The sequence below is a fragment of the Canis lupus genome, chromosome 27, assembly GCF_011100685.1.
Source record: "Canis lupus familiaris isolate Mischka breed German Shepherd chromosome 27, alternate assembly UU_Cfam_GSD_1.0, whole genome shotgun sequence".
Classification (NCBI taxonomy): domain Eukaryota; kingdom Metazoa; phylum Chordata; class Mammalia; order Carnivora; family Canidae; genus Canis; species Canis lupus.
This window is the reverse complement of record NC_049248.1, coordinates 17,200,410-17,221,082: the sequence shown is the minus strand read 5'-3', so window position 1 is coordinate 17,221,082 and position 20,673 is coordinate 17,200,410. Positions and strand designations below refer to the sequence as shown.

At 35.0% G+C, this 20,673-nt stretch overlaps 1 protein-coding gene and 1 pseudogene across 1 annotated transcript; one reads left to right on the top strand and one right to left on the bottom strand.

The window, feature by feature from the left end:
* The first annotated feature begins 200 nt into the window (after positions 1 to 200).
* RERGL (RERG like) lies at positions 201 to 15,728 on the top strand. Its single transcript, XM_038576946.1, has 5 exons — positions 201 to 433; positions 1,798 to 1,854; positions 5,758 to 5,831; positions 6,935 to 7,083; positions 9,436 to 15,728. The coding sequence occupies exons 1-5, from the start codon at positions 331 to 333 to the stop codon at positions 9,716 to 9,718; spliced, it is 666 nt and encodes a 221-aa protein (XP_038432874.1). The 5' UTR covers positions 201 to 330; the 3' UTR covers positions 9,719 to 15,728.
* Positions 15,729 to 18,544: 2,816 nt separating this feature from the next.
* LOC119877660 lies at positions 18,545 to 19,266 on the bottom strand (annotated as a pseudogene).
* Between the last annotated feature and the right edge of the window lie 1,407 nt (positions 19,267 to 20,673).

Genomic DNA, 20,673 nt, shown 5'->3' with positions numbered 1-20,673 from the left:
TATTCATTCACTAAAAACTTTCTAAGAGAAATCACTTTTCTAGGTCCTAGGAAAAAGTAGAGTCTGTGTACATAAAAATAGAGGCTTGGGGGCTAAGCTTTCTTAGCTTAGTTAAGAAATTCTGCAAAATTTCTGTGAAATTCTTAACTATTGACTTAAGAACTATTGACTTTATGTCTAAATAGTAACTGCAGTGTTTTTTTTTAATGGAATATATTAAAAAGACTCCAGGAAAACATTTATAAAGTTATTATTGGATGGTAAGAGTGTGGGGCGGAGTTGGCCTTAGAGAAATGATAGCAGCATTATTAAAAAGTATTTTAAAAGCACATGCTGGGCTCAAGTCAGTATAGCTCAAGAAGACAGGAGCAGAAAGACAAGATGAATGATGTGAAGCTTGCTGTCTTGGGTGGTGAAGGAACAGGCAAATCTGGTGAGTTATGTTGTTTCCTATGGCATGGTTCAGAATGCAAAAAGAGTGAGAAGTATATTGATCTCATAGATATAGGTATATAATGTTATTTTTCATTAAGAGTTTTCATTTTTATGAGTAATAATGCAATTAACTGTATATTTATAGAATTTATAAACAGTTTGAGGAAGATAACTGAAGTATTAATTTATGCTTTTTTAAAATTCTTTGGAATAATAGTAAATTCCTCCTTCATTGTCCCAACTACTTCTCACTCCACCACACCTGCCCTCACATCCACTAGTGGCAAAACAATAGTCTTGAACTGATTCTTCTGCTCTGAGACTAAGGGCAGAGAAGAATTCATGAAGACCTGTGTATTTTTTTTTTTAAGATTTTTATTTTATTTTATTATTTTATTTTATTTTATTTATTTTATTTTATTTTATTTGAGAGAGAGCATGAGCAGGGGTAGGAGCAAAGGGAGAGAGGGAGGGGGACAAGTAGACTTTCCACTGAGTGTAGAGCCTGACACGGGGCTCAATCCCAGGACCCCAAGATCATGACCTGAAGTCAGACGCTTAATTGCCTGAGCCATCCATGTACAACTGTGGATTATTTTTTATTTTTATTTTATTAATTTTAAATTTTTTTGTGGATTACTTTTTAAATGCAGTATTATTGAAGTGAGAAAACTTAGGACAGGCATGGCTTTATAGGTGCTGGAGACTGAGCAACAGGTGCCCTGATTTTTTTTAATTATTATTATTTTTTTTTGGTGCCCTGATTTTGAAAGCCATGGTTTTGTTTTCTTTTACTGGAATTTGTTTTTGGTTCCATTATGATGGTGGCCAGGATGCCACCAAAGAGCTACCCGAACTTCATGAACCATACAGCTGGCCAGACCCAGGAGCTGCAACTGACCATAGAGATCCTTTTTCTGGTTTCCTGGATTTTGAAGTCCCAATATCCTCACAAACAACTGTAAAAGCTTGATCTTATCTTTGTCATTATTAGCACACAGCACCTTGGAACCAGATTTAATACAATAAAGAATATAAAGAGATGATATAGTTCTTGAGTTTCAAACCTAATGAGAGCTCTGTTTCTGTTAAGTAAGGCAAGCTGCTTTACCTGTTTGCATTCATGAATTAATTACATAGTGATTTGAATAGACAGATCACTTTCTTTCTAGTCTTTTAATCTTTATGGTTGTACGGTGAAAATCTTGCTGACTATTATTTTGACTAGAATTTAATAAAGCTTTAAGGTCTGCATTAATGCTTGGTAATTTTTGAACTGAAAGATAAAACTTCATGTACATAGCTAAGTTATCTATGTCCCAAAACAGAAGAGACCCTAAGTCCAGCATGTTTGTTTTGCAGCCCTTACAGTAAGGTTTCTTACCAAACGATTCATTGGAGAATATGCCTCTAATTTCGGTAAGTCACCACTTGAGACTTTATCACCTTTAAAATGTCAGCATTTTAATTAAACTACAGTTAAGATCACTGAAGCATTTTGATAGAATTTTCTATTGTTGCACTTTTAAGCAACTTATTTATTCAGATTCTGGTTGGAAATGCCAAAATAGGTACTTGAATGTTCTTTTATGATAAAATTCACCCAACTTGATGTTAGGTAAGATGGATTAGAAAGTCAGTTTGTTTCAGGCTAAAATTAGAACATTAAAACTGAGATTCTCCTCCTGCCAATATTATAAAGCATGTATGAATATTTTTGTAAACTATAAAACATTTCTGAAATTAAATAAACATCTGTTAAAAGATAAGGACAAATTAATTATAAAAGCACTAGAACGACAAAATAAAGCTTATGTTAATTGTAAAACTGTGTGAAAATAACGGGACAATTTTACCTGATTAAAGATTATAATTATCTAGGTTGCTTAACTAAGTTTCACAGAAATTCTAAAACAGGTGCCAGAGCACCTTAATATGATCTTAAAATCATTTTACTAACTCTGCTCTAAATTTATTTTGATCAGAATTAGCATAACATATGGGAAATACCACAGTGGGGCATTAATAAAAAGTGAAGAATTTTGGCAGAGTTTTGAGTATATTTTTGGCTCAGCAATTAATCAATATAATGGTACTAATATCTCGCCTGATTTAAGGCATGTGGGAAAAGTGTTTTGCTCTTTGTTTTTTAAACAAGAACAATAGATGTCTAAAAAAACATATGAGAATTAGGAGAAAGGGGAATGATTTTTTTTTTCAATAATTTCTACTTAGAGTAATAGGAAGTTATCATTGCCAGTGTGTTTTTCGATGAGAAATAACTCCCTTCACAAAAAAAAAAAAAAAAATATTTAGCCTCCATTCATGAGGTAGCATTATTGGAGAATTTTAGGAAGTAACTTTAAAGTATTGCATTGTGTTGCTTTCTACATGTTTCTAATATACTATTTCGGTCCATATGACATTGTGAACATTTTAGGGTAAGTTCTTGGAAACTGATTAAAGAAAGAAGAAATACATAGAAAGAGAAATTCTTATTGCTTCATTTCTCAGGTCAAACACTTCAGCCAGAAAAGTCAATATAAAACAAAGTAGGAGCCAGGCAGGAGAAAATGTTTCAGAATAACAAAACATAACATAAAACCACACCCAAAAATAAGAACAACAAATCCCCTTAGTCTTTTATAAGAAGTAGTTTTATAAACAAATGAAGTGCACACAATTCTGGCTGGCACATATCCATTAAAAAAAGAAGAGAGAGAGAGAAATTTTGAAAAGACAACCGAATGAACAAAAGGTCATCCTTGAATGAGAACAAACTAGCAAAAAAATGACTCCATTTTGTAAATGAAGACCAGAAAGGGAAAATAATAAAATTCTAAAAAGTTAAGAGTTAGTGACCCCTGCGGGCAGTTTTTGAGTTTTGAGTAGATATTTTTAAATGTCTAAAAGGAAATTTTATGATTCACAGTCAGTGGTAAATCTATGAAGTTAGAAGGAACTGTCTGAAAATAGACTTTAAGGCTTAATGAAACTTGTTATAGTTTCATTAAATGTAAACTCAAAGGATTTTAAAATTCATCCCCAACCCTCTGCAGTTGGCTCCCAAAAAGCTTGCTACATGTTTTTAACTATGTGCTACATTGCTTGAATGGGGCATGATTTTTTGTCAGTGTGCCATTTTGGAGAGAAGTAGGCCTTTTATTAAACCCCGAGGAAAAGTTACAGAAAGATAGGCCTTTATTCATTTAACAAATATTTATTGAGTACCTACAATGTCTCAGGTACTCTTCTAGGTAAAAAAGCTATAGAAATGAATGAAAACAATAATTATCCAGGCCTCCATAAGATTTATATTCCAGAAGGAACTGTCCATTAAAAAAATTAAGTATAAGTTATATCACATGATGATAAATGCTATGAAGAAAAAGAAAACATCATGGGGGAATGGCACTATTATACTATTTGACCACTTAAAATTGGATAATTAGGGTTGAACAGACACATGCTGGTGGTAAAAACTGAGCCACGAAAATATCTGGAGGATTACATTCCTCACAGCAGGAATAATTACCAAAATTCTGAGGCAGGAAATTTCTGGAAGAGGTGAGGAATGGTATGGAGGATGGTGTAGTTTGAGTACAAATAATTTGAGGAAGAATAGCCAGAGAAGTCATGGAGGACTAGACAATGAGGGCCATTCTCAGGCATTTTGAAGGCTTTGATTTATTCAAGTGAGATGGGGAGCCACTGGAGAGATTTGATCAGACAAGTGATATGGATTTGGCTACAAGGTTCACTTTTGCTCCTGTGTTGAGAATAGAGTATGCACGAAAAGGGAGTTAGGAGAGGGTAAAGCAGAGAGCTGAATTAGGAAGTTTGGTAATAATCTAAACAAAAATAATGATGTGTTAATAATGGAGAAGATAAGAAACAAACTCAAAATATACTTTAAAGAGAATGAAAAAGGAATTTTTAATAGGATAAATATGGGAGGTAAGAGAAAGACAGGATCAAGGATGACTAAAAGCTGTTAACCTGATCAACTTGAGTTATCAATATGTCACTTAATGAAATGGGAAATTGTGGAAGATAGAGTCTTTTCAGGGAAATTGGGATTTCAGTTTTAAGTATGTTCAGGTTGAGATATCTATTGGGTGTCCAAAGGGAGATGTACAATAGCAGTAGTTGTTTGCATCTGAAGTTCAAGGAAGGGGTCTAGACTACAGATATAAATTGGGTCCATTGGGATCCCTGGGTGGCGCAGCGGTTTAGCGCCTGCCTTTGGCCTAGGGCGCGATCCTAGAGACCCGGGATCGATTCCCACGTCGGGCTCCCGGTGCATGGAGCCTGCTTCTCTCTGCCTGTGTCTCTGCCTCTCTTTCTCTCTCTGTGACTATCATAAATAAATAAAAATTAAAAAAAATATTTAAAAAATAAATTGGGTCCATCAACGCTAATTGTTTTATAAAACTCTGGGTGAGATTAACAAGGGAGTATAGATAGAGAAGAGATCCATAAACTGGACCTATGTTTGAAGTGTGAGAATACATGATGGGAAAAATAAAAAAAGATTAATACAGAGCAACAAGGAATAAAGAAAAAAGCATGGGAGTATGTTGCCTTGAAAGCCGTGGGAAGGAAACATTTTAAGGAGGCAGGAGTGATTGATTATAGTAATGCTACTGAGGCGAGTAAGATCAAGATATAGAATTAGTCAGTGAATCTAAAATTGTAACCTTGATAAGAACAGTTATTTGAGCTAAAGCTTGATTGGAATAACTCAAAGAACTTGGGGGAGAAAAATTGGACACAGGGGTTATAGATACTCACAAAAAGACCAGCAGAGAAATAGGGCAATTTCTGTAGAGGTTGGGGGGGATCTAAAGGATTGTTAAGTTTGGAGAAATTCAGCTGTTAGTAATGATATAGTGAAGAGGAGCAACGTATGATTCAGAAGAGAGAGGTAGAATTGATGGGGTAATGTCTTTAAGTACATCAGTAGTAAAGGGCAACCAGTTCATAATGAATAGATTGGCCTTAGAAAGAAACATAGATACCTTATCCATAGTTATAGGACAGAAGATATGTATATAAGCACAAAAGCATGTAGTTGAATAGATATGGTGATAAAGTTTATTTGTAAGAAACATATGAGCAAATATAACAAATACATGTATTTAACCACTAATAATTTTTAAAAGCCACTGTATTATTCTACTAGAAGATGACTAGTTGAATTTGCGAGACTGTCATCCAAATATATGCTAATTTTTTAAGAAATTCTGGAGTATTTCCATATTGACAATGAATATATCCATTTTTAAATTTTTATTATTTATTTATTTATTTATTTTGCAGAATCTATCTATAGTAAGCATTTGTATTTGGAAGGGAAGCAACTGAATCTAGAAATATATGACCCCTGTTCTCAAGTAAGTAAAACAGATATAATTTTATTTTTTCAGTCATGATTTGAAGAAGATTGGGTAAGAGTAAATGTAAATAAAGTTGCCAGTCTTAAAACCGAAATTTATCTCCAATTCTAATTAAAATTTAAAATTAAATTTTAAGATTATTTTTAATATTATAAATTCCATTATCTAGCTTCTCCATAGAGTTTTGAAAAATGTTATAGTACAAATATCTTTGAAATAGCAATATTAGGCGCATTTATATTTCTAGGAGGTCGCGGTATATAGCTATTAGAAGTTAATAGTTTAATGGCTTCTCAGTTCAGTTTATATTTTTATCAAGTTGCATTTGTAACCATCCACTGTCAATAAACCATGAGTAAGGTAGATTTTTAGTACAAATTCCTTTGTCTATTCAAAGACAAATAAGTTAAAATAAATTATTATTTTTTAATTTTTTTAGTGAAAAGTGAGATAGATAAAAATTTATTATACTTCCTCTGTATTTTAAAAATTTAATCACTTTTAATTAAAGAAAGAGTGACAAGGAAGAGAGAACCAAGGAAACTACCTTTGAGAAAATATCAGTCTTCAGCTTATTAAAATGTCTTTTAGGGATCCCTGGGTGGCGCAGCGGTTTAGCGCCTGCCTTTGGCCCAGGGCGCGATCCTGGAGACCCGGGATCGAATCCCACGTCGGGCTCCCGGTGCATGGAGCCTGCTTCTCCCTCTGCCTATGTCTCTGCCTCTCTCTCTCTCTATGTGACTATCATAAATAAATAAAAATTAAAAAAAAAAAAAATAAATAAATAAAATGTCTTTTAGTGACCCCTGGGTGACTCAGCGGTTGAGCATCTGCCTTTGGCTCAAGTCATGATCCCCAGTACCTGGGATCAAGTCCCGCATCGGGCTCCCTGCATGGAGCCTGCTTCTCCCACTGCCTATGTCTCTGCCTCTCTCTCTGTGTCTCTCATAAACAAACAAACAAACAAACAAACAAACAAACAAATACATCTTTTTAAGAAGTTCCTTTTAGGTGAAATGGGTTTCCATTAATTAATTGTCTAAAGTATAAAATACACGTGGAATAGTCCACCAATTTCAATTTGCTTGATTCATTTTCAGCCACAGAAAGCAAAATTTTCCCTCACAAGTGAGCTGCATTGGGCAGATGGGTTTGTTATTGTGTATGACATCAGTGACAGGTCCTCATTTGCTTTTGCAAAAGCACTGATCTACAGAATTCGAGAGCCTCAAACTAGTCATTGTAAAAGGTAAGATATTCTTCATTCCTCTCTCCGTTCTTTTTAGTAAATCATCATATAGCTATAAGCATCATTAGGAAGAGTTTAATACAGCCTTCCAATTACAAAATTTAACAGCCCTGAACAATTCACCTTCCATTCCACAGGAGTTACACATGTAGTAAAAGGAATAAGATGAGAATACTTTATATCCTGGCTGACATAAACAGTTACTTGCTCTGAGTAAATGGCTATTTTACAAGACAGCTTCTATTGTTAACATGACACTCACTTGCAAAATAATGGTCCTCTGTACACAAGACAGTTCACTTTCCAACCTTTCCTTTTCATTCCCACAAAAATGTTAAGGATACTAAATAAATCCAAATTTATTACAGTTGGCATCCAATTCCTAGTCATTGGGTTGTTCAATCTATCAAAGCAAAATAGACTGAATAATCAAGTCATTACAAATTCTGAGTATGAGAATACATTTTTCTCTGTTTCACCTCCAAAAATAAGGAGCTGATCAATGATTTCCCGTTGTTAATGGTTTTGACACAAGTAACTATGAAGGAAGACATGACTGTGCCTCAAACCATTCTTGCATTAGCAGATATAAGTTTAACCCTATCAATTTCCCACTTAATTTTCTTATTTTTTACTTTAGCCTTTCGGATTTAAAATATGTATTTTTATTCAACATACTGATATAAAGGATTCTTTGTGCTCTTGATCAGAGTTGCCCTTAGAGTCTGAAATAACATTCTAATATGGGAAGCACAAACACAATGCTAGTACTGAAAATTTGTATGTGTTTTTATATCTATTTTAAATATTAATTATCAAGAAACTATGAGATGATAATTAATAAAGGGTATTTCCCTGGAGTCAATTGATGTAAATTCTTGTTTATATCTGATTGACTTTAGGTAAACCACTTTAATCTCTAGACCTAATTTTTCTGATTATAAAACTACTGGAAACATGGTAGAAGAAAAGGATGTGATTTTGCTAAGGTACCTCACAGCTCTGATTTCCTCTAATATTACAGGTTTTGTTTTTTGTTTTGTTTTTTCTGAAATAAATTGTTTTAAGCATTAAATGGCTTCATATTTAAGCAGCATGACTTAGGTAAGAGATAGTAATAAAATTCCTTTGCTATTCCTCCAAATCAAAAGAATCCCTTACGAATATTGAAAAACATAAAAATAAAAACACCCATACTTGACATTTTTCAGGCAATTTTCTTGAAATACTACATAATTTTTAGAGCATTTCCAGTTCTCAATCTGTAGATAGACTCGGGTAGCAAAAATATATGCCTGTTTTATAAAGTTGCATCTGATATCTGTGACTCATACTTCAAAATAGTTCACTTCATCTTCCCCATTAATAATAATTTTATAAACTATATAGAAAAAGATATTAATACCCTCAAAGTCTAACACATACAGTGCTTTTTTTCCCTCACCACTCACACCATCTTGGAAATGAAAACAACTTTGGGCAGAATCTAAAGACAACATCTCTTCAGATTGAGTTGAAGACTGCATTTATCCATTTTTCCTCTAAAGTAGATAACTTGGCAGAGTTCCGTGGCATTTGAGGACTAGTTGTCTTACGACAGCCTTCAAATGAAACTCTGTTTTAGAAATGTGCCACTATAACCAAGGAGAATATATTGATATTTGCTGAAGAAATTATCTTAACAAAGAAGCATATTTCTTAAATACATAGAAAAATTGTACAAGGTCATGAGATCATAACATTTTTCTCTAGAGTATAGTATAATGGATATTAACAAAGAACAAACAGTAGTTAAGTATTGAGTAATATTTTCCTTGGGAAAATTATATCTAAATTGTTCAAGTACAGTTACTGTTCAGTAAAGAGACATTAGTTAGTCCTTCTCTTTCAACTGGTAAGGAAATGAAAAATAATACTTGGTAAGCATCTTTTGTTGCCTGTCACTGTACTAGATATTTTTATATATATATCGTTTAGTTTAATCTCTATAAGAATTCTATGTAATGACTGCTATTTTATTATTGTTTTACATAGAGGAAAATTGAAAGTGGGAAAAGTAACAATCATGCCTTATTAGTAAACAGAGCCAGAATTCAAAAATAGGTTTATATTAATGCAGATCCTCTGCTTTAAGATTCTTGCTGCTACAGTGTCACACATTACATTCTATATAAAATAGTTTTTGTAAGTAAATGGTGATGTGTCATGCACATACATATGACTATAAGGAACACATACATGCACAGTATTTTTTTGGGGGGAGGTCATAATTCATTTTGATATAAACCTACTTAATTAGAAAAAAAAAAGAGATGTAAAATAATCATTCCAGAGTTATGTTCTGTATTTCAGAGCTGTGGAATCAGCAGTGATTTTGGTTGGTAACAAGCAAGATCTCTGTCACATACGAGAGGTTGGCTGGGAAGAAGGGCAAAAACTGGCATTGGATAACCGATGCCAGTTCTGTGAATTGTCTGCAGCAGAGCAATCTCTGGAAGTGGAAATGATGTTTATCAGAATTATCAAGGACATCCTGACAAACTTCAAACTCAAAGAAAAGAGAAGACCCAGTGGATCTAAATCAATGGCTAAATTGATCAATAATGTTTTTGGAAAGAGACGGAAATCTGTTTAGCAGACATGTAATCCTAGGGGATTTATTATATTAGACAGTTTCGGATATTTACATGATATTAAATTTACCCTTTGTATGCAATTAAAAATAATTCTTTTAGAGATATGAAATGACTGAATATAAGCCACAGCTGTGTTTTCAAATATATAGTTTTCCTTTTTGGTTGTTTGTATCTTTGTATCTTGTATTGTGACAAGATACAAACAACCAAAACTATATATTAAACCTTTTTCTTTATTACATGGAATAGCACTCACTATAATTTATTGATGCATTGCTATGAAGTTACCCTTGCTGAATAAACTCTGCTTAATAATTTTATTAAGCTACCATCCCATAGACCTCAAGTGACCTTTATTTTATTTATTTCTTTTGAATGAAATATGTAGTTATATTTCACATAGTTAATATAGTGCTGAATTTATAAATTTGTGAAAGTTCACAATTTAGTAGAAATGCATGAATTTAATTTTGAAAGTGCCTTTCCAGTAATTCAGTGAGTTCTTGCTTACATCTTGGTATTATTTATTACTCATACTACTTATTTTACTTATAATTTAGGTCATAAGAAGTTAAGTTCCTTGCCTATAAGTGCCGTTTTTTATTTGGTCTGATGATGAAAAATTCTGCCTCTGCTTGTAGTCTTTGCTAAGAAGGGTAATCCTCACAATTTCACTTACATGGCTCTTTATACAAAAAAGATCAGTTGTTTTTAGTGCATAGAGAGATCCATACATCCCAGGGAAAGAAAAAGAAAAAGTAAAAGCTGGTTGCTAAGTATATATAACCTCGAAGACCTTATTGTCCTTAAAGAAATATTGTATTAGACAAACATTTGGGGCCTTCCCAGATTTCTTTGAGGACAATTTCCTTCAAAAATCAGCTGTTTACCCTCTGGACCTAAGTACCACTGCTGCTGACCTCATTGCATTTCAAGTCACGGTCTAGACCTAACCTCAGCCAAATCACTGATAACTAAGTTTAAGTCTCCAGGAAGTTAAACTGAGAGTACAAGCAATGCTACAGGTGCTGGTTAACATGTATTGGCAAGAACCTGGGGGCCAAGGTGGAAGAAGAGCTTGAGTGGAGGGTGGTAGGCAAATGGGGGGACAGGTGACACAGATCATGAGCCTGAAAAAGGGAGAATTCGTTGACATGGTGTTCCTCACCATGAGTCATGATTCCACATTATAGGAGCCACACCTAGAGCTCATCCATGTAGCTTTGCTGTTCCCTGGAAGCCTGGCCTTGATACACTACAGTAAAAGTAGTGGAAATAATAACACACTGTATGATAGAATATAAAGGAGCTCAGAACAGTCATAAAGATAGGGGAGTTAGAACTGATGTGGCAGGTTGGCCCAAAAACCCACTGTCTGACTGTGTTGCTTGGAACTATTCAGAGGAATTTCCTCTGCTGAGGAGGTGAGGAGGCATAGACAACTTTGAGAAGCTTAACTGTGACTGTGCTGTATAGGTCAGGATTGGCAGAAGGGATGTTGCCATGAAACTGTGCTTCTCACTATCAGCCCAGTGATAGAATCCTGGAAGAGCAGAATCTGGATGCCAGCATTTAACTTGTTTCCTGTTATCCACCCACGCAGCCCCCAAAGAAGTGCTGCTATATCTGGGGCAGAGGCTCCTTTCCTAATCCTGGCTGGCTGATTGGAAGTGACATACTTAATCAGCTAGATGGAGACAGAGTCCATATAAGCTCATGCATTGCTTCCATCCATGCCACTGTGACCACTGTTATCCTGGATCCATTTTGTAAGCACAAAGATGGCCAAGAAAAGGGGCAAGTTGATATCTGCAGGACAGATCATCCTGTCCATCTGGTTGTATAGTGACTTTTCCTTGGTGGATGCACTCTGATGGGCAGTGACATGATACACAAAGATATGTATATTTTATGCCCTCTCTAAGAGATCCATTCATACATTTTTTTTCTCTAGTCTTCCTTGTCACTGTCTTCCAGTTTTACTTTATACTGGTCTCTGACCAACTGGCAAAACCACTGATTGCTTCCTAGAAATCTGTACCATGTGCCACCTTTCCTAACATACAAAGGGTAGATCACCAAGTATACATCTTGAAGCTCTGGCAAATGGGATAATTTGCTAATGAAGTTCATGGTAGCCTCCATGTAATAAGGCCCAGTCCTCTTATGACTGGGACTAATATCACAAGCTTAGGAAAGCTTTCTGTCAACTAGGGACATTCAGGTTAGATTGCTATGTAAATGGGAAATAAACTCTTATTGTGTGATGTTATGTTAGAAAATTCAGTGATATAATATTTTTAGTCAACTATTTACAATGATTATAAAATAATAAAAAACTATTTACAAGGATTTTATTAATCTTTTATAGTCTCAATATTCAATGACATTATATGTATATGTTTATATGTAAATACATACCAGTTTAATCATTATACCTTAATTTTTTTTCCTCATCCTCTTGGATAATCTCAGTTTTAGAGATTTAGTCTTCATTCTTTAGAATTATTTTCCTACTTTAAGAAAGATTCTTTTGGGATGATTTTGTATGAAAAACAACATATTGATTCATGTTATACGCAAGAACTCTTAATGTCAAAATGGTAGGAAAATTTTTTAATAGCTTAATCCAAGCATATGTGTCTGTGATGTTTCAGAGTTCAAAATTCCTGTTAAGGATACTAATGTTCATATATATTTTTAAATTTTATTTATTGTACCTTGATTTTTTTTTTGTCAGGATGATTTGGGATAATGCATCTCATTATAAGGAATCAGTGGAACATGGCAATGCAAACAAACATTCTTGTACAGACAAACACAAAAGATAACTATGTGAGGTGATAAATGTGTTAATTGATTGCAGTTTGATTGTGGTAATAATTTTACAATATATATGTATATTAACCCATCATATTGCAATTTTGTTTTTCAATTTACCTCAACCTGGAAAAAAGCAGTTTTACATTAAAAAAATTTACATTTTAAGTGCAGTGTCTGTGAAGCAACTTTAGAAATGCACACCTGATTATTTCCAGAGTGATATTTAAAACTACTGGATTAATTTCCTCTTTTATGATGTGACAGTTTTAAAACATGTTCACACATTTTTGACACTTCTTCTATCAAAAGGTGAAATCTAATTCCCCTCTCCATGATTGTGAATCGCCCTTATTGACTCTCTTTTAAAAAACGGAATAAGGTGGAAGTAATAGATAGGACTTAGGAGACCAGGTTGGGAAAGGTGCTAGAGCTCCCATCTGTTCCTATGTTATCTGTTCTCAAATGTCCCTGGGAATCAGTTTTGGGAGCCATGAGTCAACATGTATGAATCTGGCTTCCCTGAAAGCACCTGACTAGAGACCCAATATGTCAGCAAATCTTCAGGTGATTCTAGTTTCTAACCTTGGACTAGCTGATGCTGAATAGAGCAGAGATGAGTTAGCCCAGAGAATCTTGCCCCAGTTGCAGATTTGTGAGGATAATTACCATTGTTGCTGTTTGGGTGTTGTTAAACCATTGTCTTGGGGTTGTTATGTGATAATAGATAATTAGAGTAGATAATTTATTAAAACTTTTGGCAATTCAGACAATACAAAATATTTGGCTTTCTTACTGGGGAAAAATGGTGAAAAAAAGGATTCTTCCAACTAGCTTCAAAATAGTCCAGACCTGAAGTTGTCCCAACTATAATTTTCTTGTGACTATAATTCACTTGTTTTCTTGTGACTATAATTCTTGTGACTATAATTCACATGTAAAAAAAACTTGCAAAAACCTAAAAAATAATAAATTACAGTTTTCCAAAGTGAGAAAACTACATCTGCTTACAGAGAAACAAATACATCAACATTAGACCATAGAATGTTGTAGGTGGAAGATAGCAAGTGTGTCTATAAATCTCTGAGAGAGTTAAGCTGTATCACTAGGCTGGGAATTGCCTATGCTGCTTCTAGTAAAAAAAGATGCTGTCATTCACTTTGGATGAGCTTCAATGAGATAACACAGAATGAGGGGCAACAGCCCAGGAAGGGAATGCCAAAAGGGAGGGGCCTTTAAAATGGCTTTGATTTAATACAAGGTATGCACTATTAATAAAGAGGTTGAATGATACCTGTATGTTTTATAGGTTTATAAATTGGCTGTAGTAAAATATTTTACATCTTAGATCACTAGGTATTGTTTCAGCTTATTATGGGAGATATCTATCTAGAGTTGACTGAATTGTATTAATCTGAACCTAGTTTAATGATGCCTTAACATTTTTATGGGGGAATTTAATGTTTGCAATATCCATGTTCCTTATTTGAAAGCGTGACTTATAGGTTTCTCATCTTCCTTAAATTATGAAATCCTTCAGCTAATAAAGGAAAATGATTATAGTTTGCAAAAAAGGCAAAGTCATTTAATAATCCATATAACTGTCTATTGTAGGACTTTGCATAATAATTGTAATTTAGCTATTAGGGATTCTAAAGGCAGTTATCAGTCATACTCTACAATTCTGGGGGAATCAGGCAAAGCCCAAATTATTTAAAGTATTTTAAATTCCCAAGGAAAAAAAAAAAGACACACTATAAATTGGAAATATACTTTATAATGACAATATATTATTTCAAAGCAAAGAAAGTCGTCATAATTTTCAAATGTATAAACTACCAAACAAATTGTTTTTCTTTCTTTTGGATAGAAATACAATTTAAGTTTACTTTTAATAATGGAAATAAATGTAAGTTCCTCTAAGGAGGGAATTAGCAGACGATGAAGTACTAGTTGCAATGTGGAATTTCACCAACATTTAGTAATCCTGGAACCACTAAGACAAAAAGAATTAAGAAAGAAACAAAAACAAAAAATAAAAACCAGAACACCAAAAACGAGTAAAAGATGAAATTACTTGCCATTTATGGAAGCATGACCATGAGTTACCACTGTAGTATCCAGACCATTTTATAGGACTGAAGATGACTACTTAATAACTAGACACTTGGAAACATTCAAACACATATTAGACTGGTATTTTTCCAGATATAAATTTACTTTCAAGGTAATAAATTAACCAGTTTTGCATAATTTGGGAATAGTTCTATAGACAAACACATCTGTGGGTTAAAATTCTTGGGTTGAGGTGGAAGTAGAATGTGTAAGTTATTCAAATGACAATTATTTTAAAAATAACCAGTTGGTTGACTTTCATCAGAAAGTTTTAAGGCCTAGACTAAAAGAAGTCCATATTTTACTTATACAACATTCCTCACAATAAGAGAGGTTTTGAGCAAAACCTGCTAAGAAGGAGTTTAAAAATTATGGGATTTGATCATTCTAAATTATTTATTATTTTTAATAACATCTTTTTAAAGTTTAACATATTTGTAGAGTAAGACTAACACAATGTGTGTTTGTGAATCTGTGCCTATAGATATATTGCTATACATATCAATATATAACTATGTATATGTGTGTGTGTGTTACTATTTAATCTGATAATAACCCATTCAGTCAGAAGGAATACAAAATATCAAGTGAACTAAAAGCAGGGAAATAATAGAAATAGCAAAATAATAGAAAAATGGAGGACTAATATATGTGATAAAAGTTACATTCAAAATTGTAAAATTGGGGACAGATTCCAGGATGGATCCCTTTAGAAGAGAAAAAAATAGTGCAATTATAAAATGGGGAATGATAGGATACATGTAAGTATTAGAACAATTGGTTTGTAGCTACAAAAAATGAGTAGCTGCTTGTCAATTTAGCATTATAGTTAAAATAAGTGGGCATGAGATAAAAATGACATTAAACAGTTCAGAAGAAACAGAAATATAACTGAAATACTGTGAGGTAATATTCCTATTCTTCTCAGCAAACATCACAATTCAAAGAAGAATTGGTGGACCTCTATAAAGTATTTGAAAATTAAATCAAAAAGAAAAGTTCACAAAAAGAGAATTTTGTACAAAAACAAAATATATGCTCTTTGAGTATCTTATTTTATAATAGTGAATAACATGTAACTTTGACACTATATGTAAAGTGAAATAAATATTTTGGAAAAATATTTTTTCTCCTAGTATATTTTCTCTTGTTAAAATAAATATGTTAGTTTGTGACACTCAGTATTCTAAAAATCAGGAATAGAGCAGCAAATGCTTGTATTACTTCTTTTTCTTTAACACCTGCTGCTGTGTCAGTTACCTAGTAGAGGACACTCACCAAATACTGTTGATGGAAAATGATGGAAGATAACCACAGAACTTTGATTAATGATGTTCTTTTACTAAATATCTTTTAAAAAACAAATTTCTTCTATAAGGAAAATATAAAACCACGTAGCTTTAGTAATTTTATTTTACCTTTAGAGAACCACGAGTGATATCTAGAAAAAATTTAATTTGAACACATTAGCATATATTTTTTAATCATGAGGGTTTCACTGAGACATTGACTAGTTGGGTTGACTGAATCTGCCACTTCTCAATTTTCTATTAAAATTCTAATTTTAATTTGAATAATGATACTTTATAATAGCATTGAAATTTCATATAACGGAAATCAGTTAGCAGAAACTCTACTTCACTAAGGGAATTGAGAATTGAAATGAGTGGTTAAATCATAGTTTATGTTTGTGCTACCTTCTGGACTGAAAATGCATAGTTTGCCTGGTACCAATAGCTACAACATATTGCCCTTTTCTTAAGAAAGCCTGTACACAGCTTTGCACAGCCAGAAAACTGGCCATCTTTCTTTCCCTCTCATGAGCAAGGTTTTCTGAAATAGCCACATCCCTTAACTTCTATCACTCAGGACCCACTGCCAACACCTTCGCTTTCTTTAAACATTCATAGAAGAATAAGAAAAGTGGCAGTGGCAAACTGTTTCATAGCCGGTACAGTGCTTATAGGTAATAGCAAACACAGAGGAGGTAGAGATTTGGTTGTTGGAAATGTTAGGGCAGGGGCTCAGAGATTTTACTTACTATGATTCATGTGTAGTATTTGTTTAAAAGGAAAAATAAAACAAAACAATTTGTATCGTGTTACTCACTACATATCATTTCTTCCCTGTAATATGAGAATGGCAAGTTTGGGAACCACTTCCACAGCCAATTAAATCTATCTTGATTATGCATAGAAATTATGCTGAGATGGGCTGAGTAGCTAGACTTCTGGAGTTGAGATATGAGAGAGCTACACCATTCCCTTTCCAGAATAACCACTGAGAGAGTGATAAAGATAAGGATTAGACAGGTCCACCATATATTGGCAATCCAGACCATATCGCATTTTCTTTTTATAGAGATCAAGAGACATAAAACAAATAGGTCAATCCCCCTGCCATACATGCACATTAAAAATATGGATTTTTAAAAATGTTTCTTAAGACAAAAGCATAGCAATATTAATTGGAAAGGGGGAAGTGTATATCTGAAAATAATTTTTTAAATGAAAATCAGAATACAAAGTTTAGAGCAGACTTTAAAATCTACATTTTTGGCAATGAAGAGTCAAATTGACATTGCAGAAAATTGGGTAAATGGCGTTCATATAAAACAAGAGAAGATTTTTAAGAACATGAAGAAGGAAAAATAAGTGAATGTATTAAAACACATAATATTCATATTATAGATATATATAAGAATATAATTAAAATAATAGTAATAATAGTAAATAATACATATTCCTGGACTATAAACTCAGAAATCCACAGAAACAATAATCCCTATCCTGGTAGTGCAAGGAGACACAATTCTACATCTCGAATATGATTACTATGTGAGAGAACCATACATGTAATCTGTTCCTCATCTAAAATTTGCAGTTGCTTGTGTAACTCACTGTCTTCCACCTAGTGCAGCTAATGACCTTTATGTAGAGGTAGTTTTCTAAGGAAGTAGTGAATCTGTTAGGTCCTAGTACCTGTGAAACCTACACATACACTCACTTTAAACACAAATAATGTTGACCGAGAGTCTGTTATGGGCTAGGCCTTGTTCTAAGCTTTGGAGATAGAGCAACAAACAAAATATATAAAACTCCACACATAAATAAAGTTCATATTTTAGTGGGTGATGTTTCCATATTTTGTTTATTGATAAACAAAATATGGAAAATATGGAAATTAGGATTCTGGACAATCGTGAATGCATAAAGACTACAGAGGAAAATCAGTCAGCTGAAAAGGACAGGCATGCTGCAGGAGTGGCAGTGGGAGGAAGACCTGTGGCTATTTTAAATGAGGGTTAGGTATGCAATATTTGAGATCTTTTGAGCAAAGATGCAAAGATCCCAAGAGAAGTATTCACGGAACAACAACACTTTTCCCCCGGTCCAAAGCCATGTGGATAGTGGGGGACTGAGGCCATGCAGGCTGTGGTGGGTCACAGTCCTCAGGGTTGGGAGTGGTGATTAGCGAGGGATGCAGGCCACCTGGGTTGCAAAGCTTCTGCCGCACTGTCTCTGGCCCACGGGAACTGCGAGGCCCGGCAGCCCTGGGCAGGCACTTAAAGGTGACCTTGGCTGAGTCCAGCTCCAGCTCTACATGTGGCTGGAGTGTCCTCACCATCATCTTCATCTGATCTTCTGTGATTAGGTCCCAGGGCTTCTGCTGTGGTGGGCTGTAGTTCTCCATCTGCTCTTGAAAGTCCATGTGCTTCCACAGGTGCATCCACCTGCTAGGTAAGCTTACAGACACTCGGTGCACTTGAGCTTCCGCCCCCCATCCCCCTGGCCTTCTGACCTGTGCTTACAGCTTCTCCACCGCTTCAAAGGTCCTCCCATAGGTCTGGCTGAGGTGGGGGACCCTCCCTCGGTGGCCGAGGACCCGTTCTAGGGGAAGGGCTGCTCGCTGAACTCACACCTGTGCTTGCCCGGGTTGGCTTGGGGATGGAAGGTCTTGCCGCAGAGTTGGCACTGGAAGGGCCTCCTGCTCATGTGAACGCGCAGGTGCAGATTGAGATCGGCCTCCTGGGTAGCGGCGTGGCTGCAGAATTCACAGACAGAGGCCTCTCTCATCTGCAGGCCGTTTCTGTTCGAGGCCCGTGCGCCCAGTCCTTGCACACAAGCAGCTTCTCCACACGGTGCTTAAAAGCGGCATGCTGCTGCACTTCCCTAGGGACATGAAGCACTTGGCGCTGATGGGACAGACAGCTTGGTGCAGCTTGATCATGTGGCTCTGCAAGTCCCCCTTCGTGAACTGCAGGGTGCGGGGGAAGGACACCTGCTGGGTATCTTTCTTCCGGGTGCAGGGCCTGGTGCAGCTATAGCTCCATCCTCCAGCAGAAGGTCTCCTGGAACCCCCAGCACCTGAAGGCCTGTTCCCAGACGTTCATATAATTTCAGGCTTTATGCTCCAAGAATTGCTTCTGAAAATAACACCTTGCACCTTTGAGACCCTGGAAGGGTTTCTCCCCAGTGTGTTTCCTTTTGAGGACTTTTAGATTGCATTTGCTAAGGTGCTTTTTGACAGAAAAAGGAAGGCCTGACTGTCCTTTTCTCACCTGTTTCTTAAGTGCTTTGAATTCAGAATAATCAATATGCCAAAGTGGCATATTTTGAAGTGACACATTAATTTCCTTCAAAAGAATATTGATATCTTTGAGGATTATAGGGGCTGGGTGCCTATTTCTAAGGTACAGAATATGGTGGAGGAATAGTACCTGGAGAACGTATTTCAAGCCTGGTGAAACAATCCTCTGTGCATCTGAGAGCTGACTGAGAAGTCAGGATAGGATGGCAGTCAGAGGGAAGGTGATGGTACAATGTGTGGAATAGAATGCTTGGCCTCAGTAATTGTGAAAAATATAAAGAAATTTGCAGTGTGCAGGGGATCTGCCTAGAATTACCAAATGAATGTTTAATATACTACTTCTAGCCCAGAATCGTTTATGTTTACAGCTGTTTGATAAATATCTCACCACGAAAACTCCTAATCCATTACCCAATTTTAGGATAAAAGATGTGCGCGTGCATCTGGAATTACGAAGACAGAGTGTATGCACTTTGCAAAGGCAGGCTCAATCTAATGCACAAATGGATGAGAAACCATGTTGGCAGTATGCGTCAGTGGCTCTGTCTCTAGACTTTTTAAGCCTCTTATTTTGTTATTACTTTTGTTTTCGTTTTAAACATTAAAACTGCTTGTGTTTTTACTTCTAAATATCTAATATAAAAGTCATTATCTCACATTGCTCCTTTAAAGCACAGTTATAAAAGCATTTCTTGTATCACCATTAAATTTATTACATTTCAGTGATATTTTGTTCCTTGTACGTTAGGAAGTTAATAGGCCTCATGAACTGCATCTAGAATACAAGTTGTACTGGTAGCATATTCCAACCTCTAAATGCCTTTCATGTCAGCATGAGAGATACCATCAGGCATTTGAAAGCTCCAGCCTATTTATAAAGATACCATCAAAACCTGCCTGATGTAGCTGACTTATGAATCAATTATCTGAACTACACCAAGTGATGTATCTATTCTGAATTTTAGAGTCATATATTTGAAGCTAAACTACAAACAGATAAACTATTCAACAGCCTATCATGATTCTTATCTTCATGTTTATATCTGTCAAATGTGGGGAGAATAAGAGCAACACCATAGAGATTTTACTGGGAAGCATTTTAAAAAAAATAAATCACCCACATACAAATTTTCTCTCCCTCTAACACACATGCACGTACACATGCATGTGTACACAAAACTGGCTATCAAATTACTTATGACTTATGATTTATGGCAAATGAACACACATCAAAAAGTAAAATTTAAATAAAATCAAGGGCACTCTTGTAGTAAAGGGGAAAAATAGCAATAGGTAGAATTTGTTCTCCTAAGTTTTATGTCTAAATGGCTGGGTCTTTCAGTAAACAGAAATGACTTTGTTATAAAAGCTACAAAGCCACTGGATACGGAGAGGGAACGGTCCTGTTTCGTCCCCAGATATTGTTGAA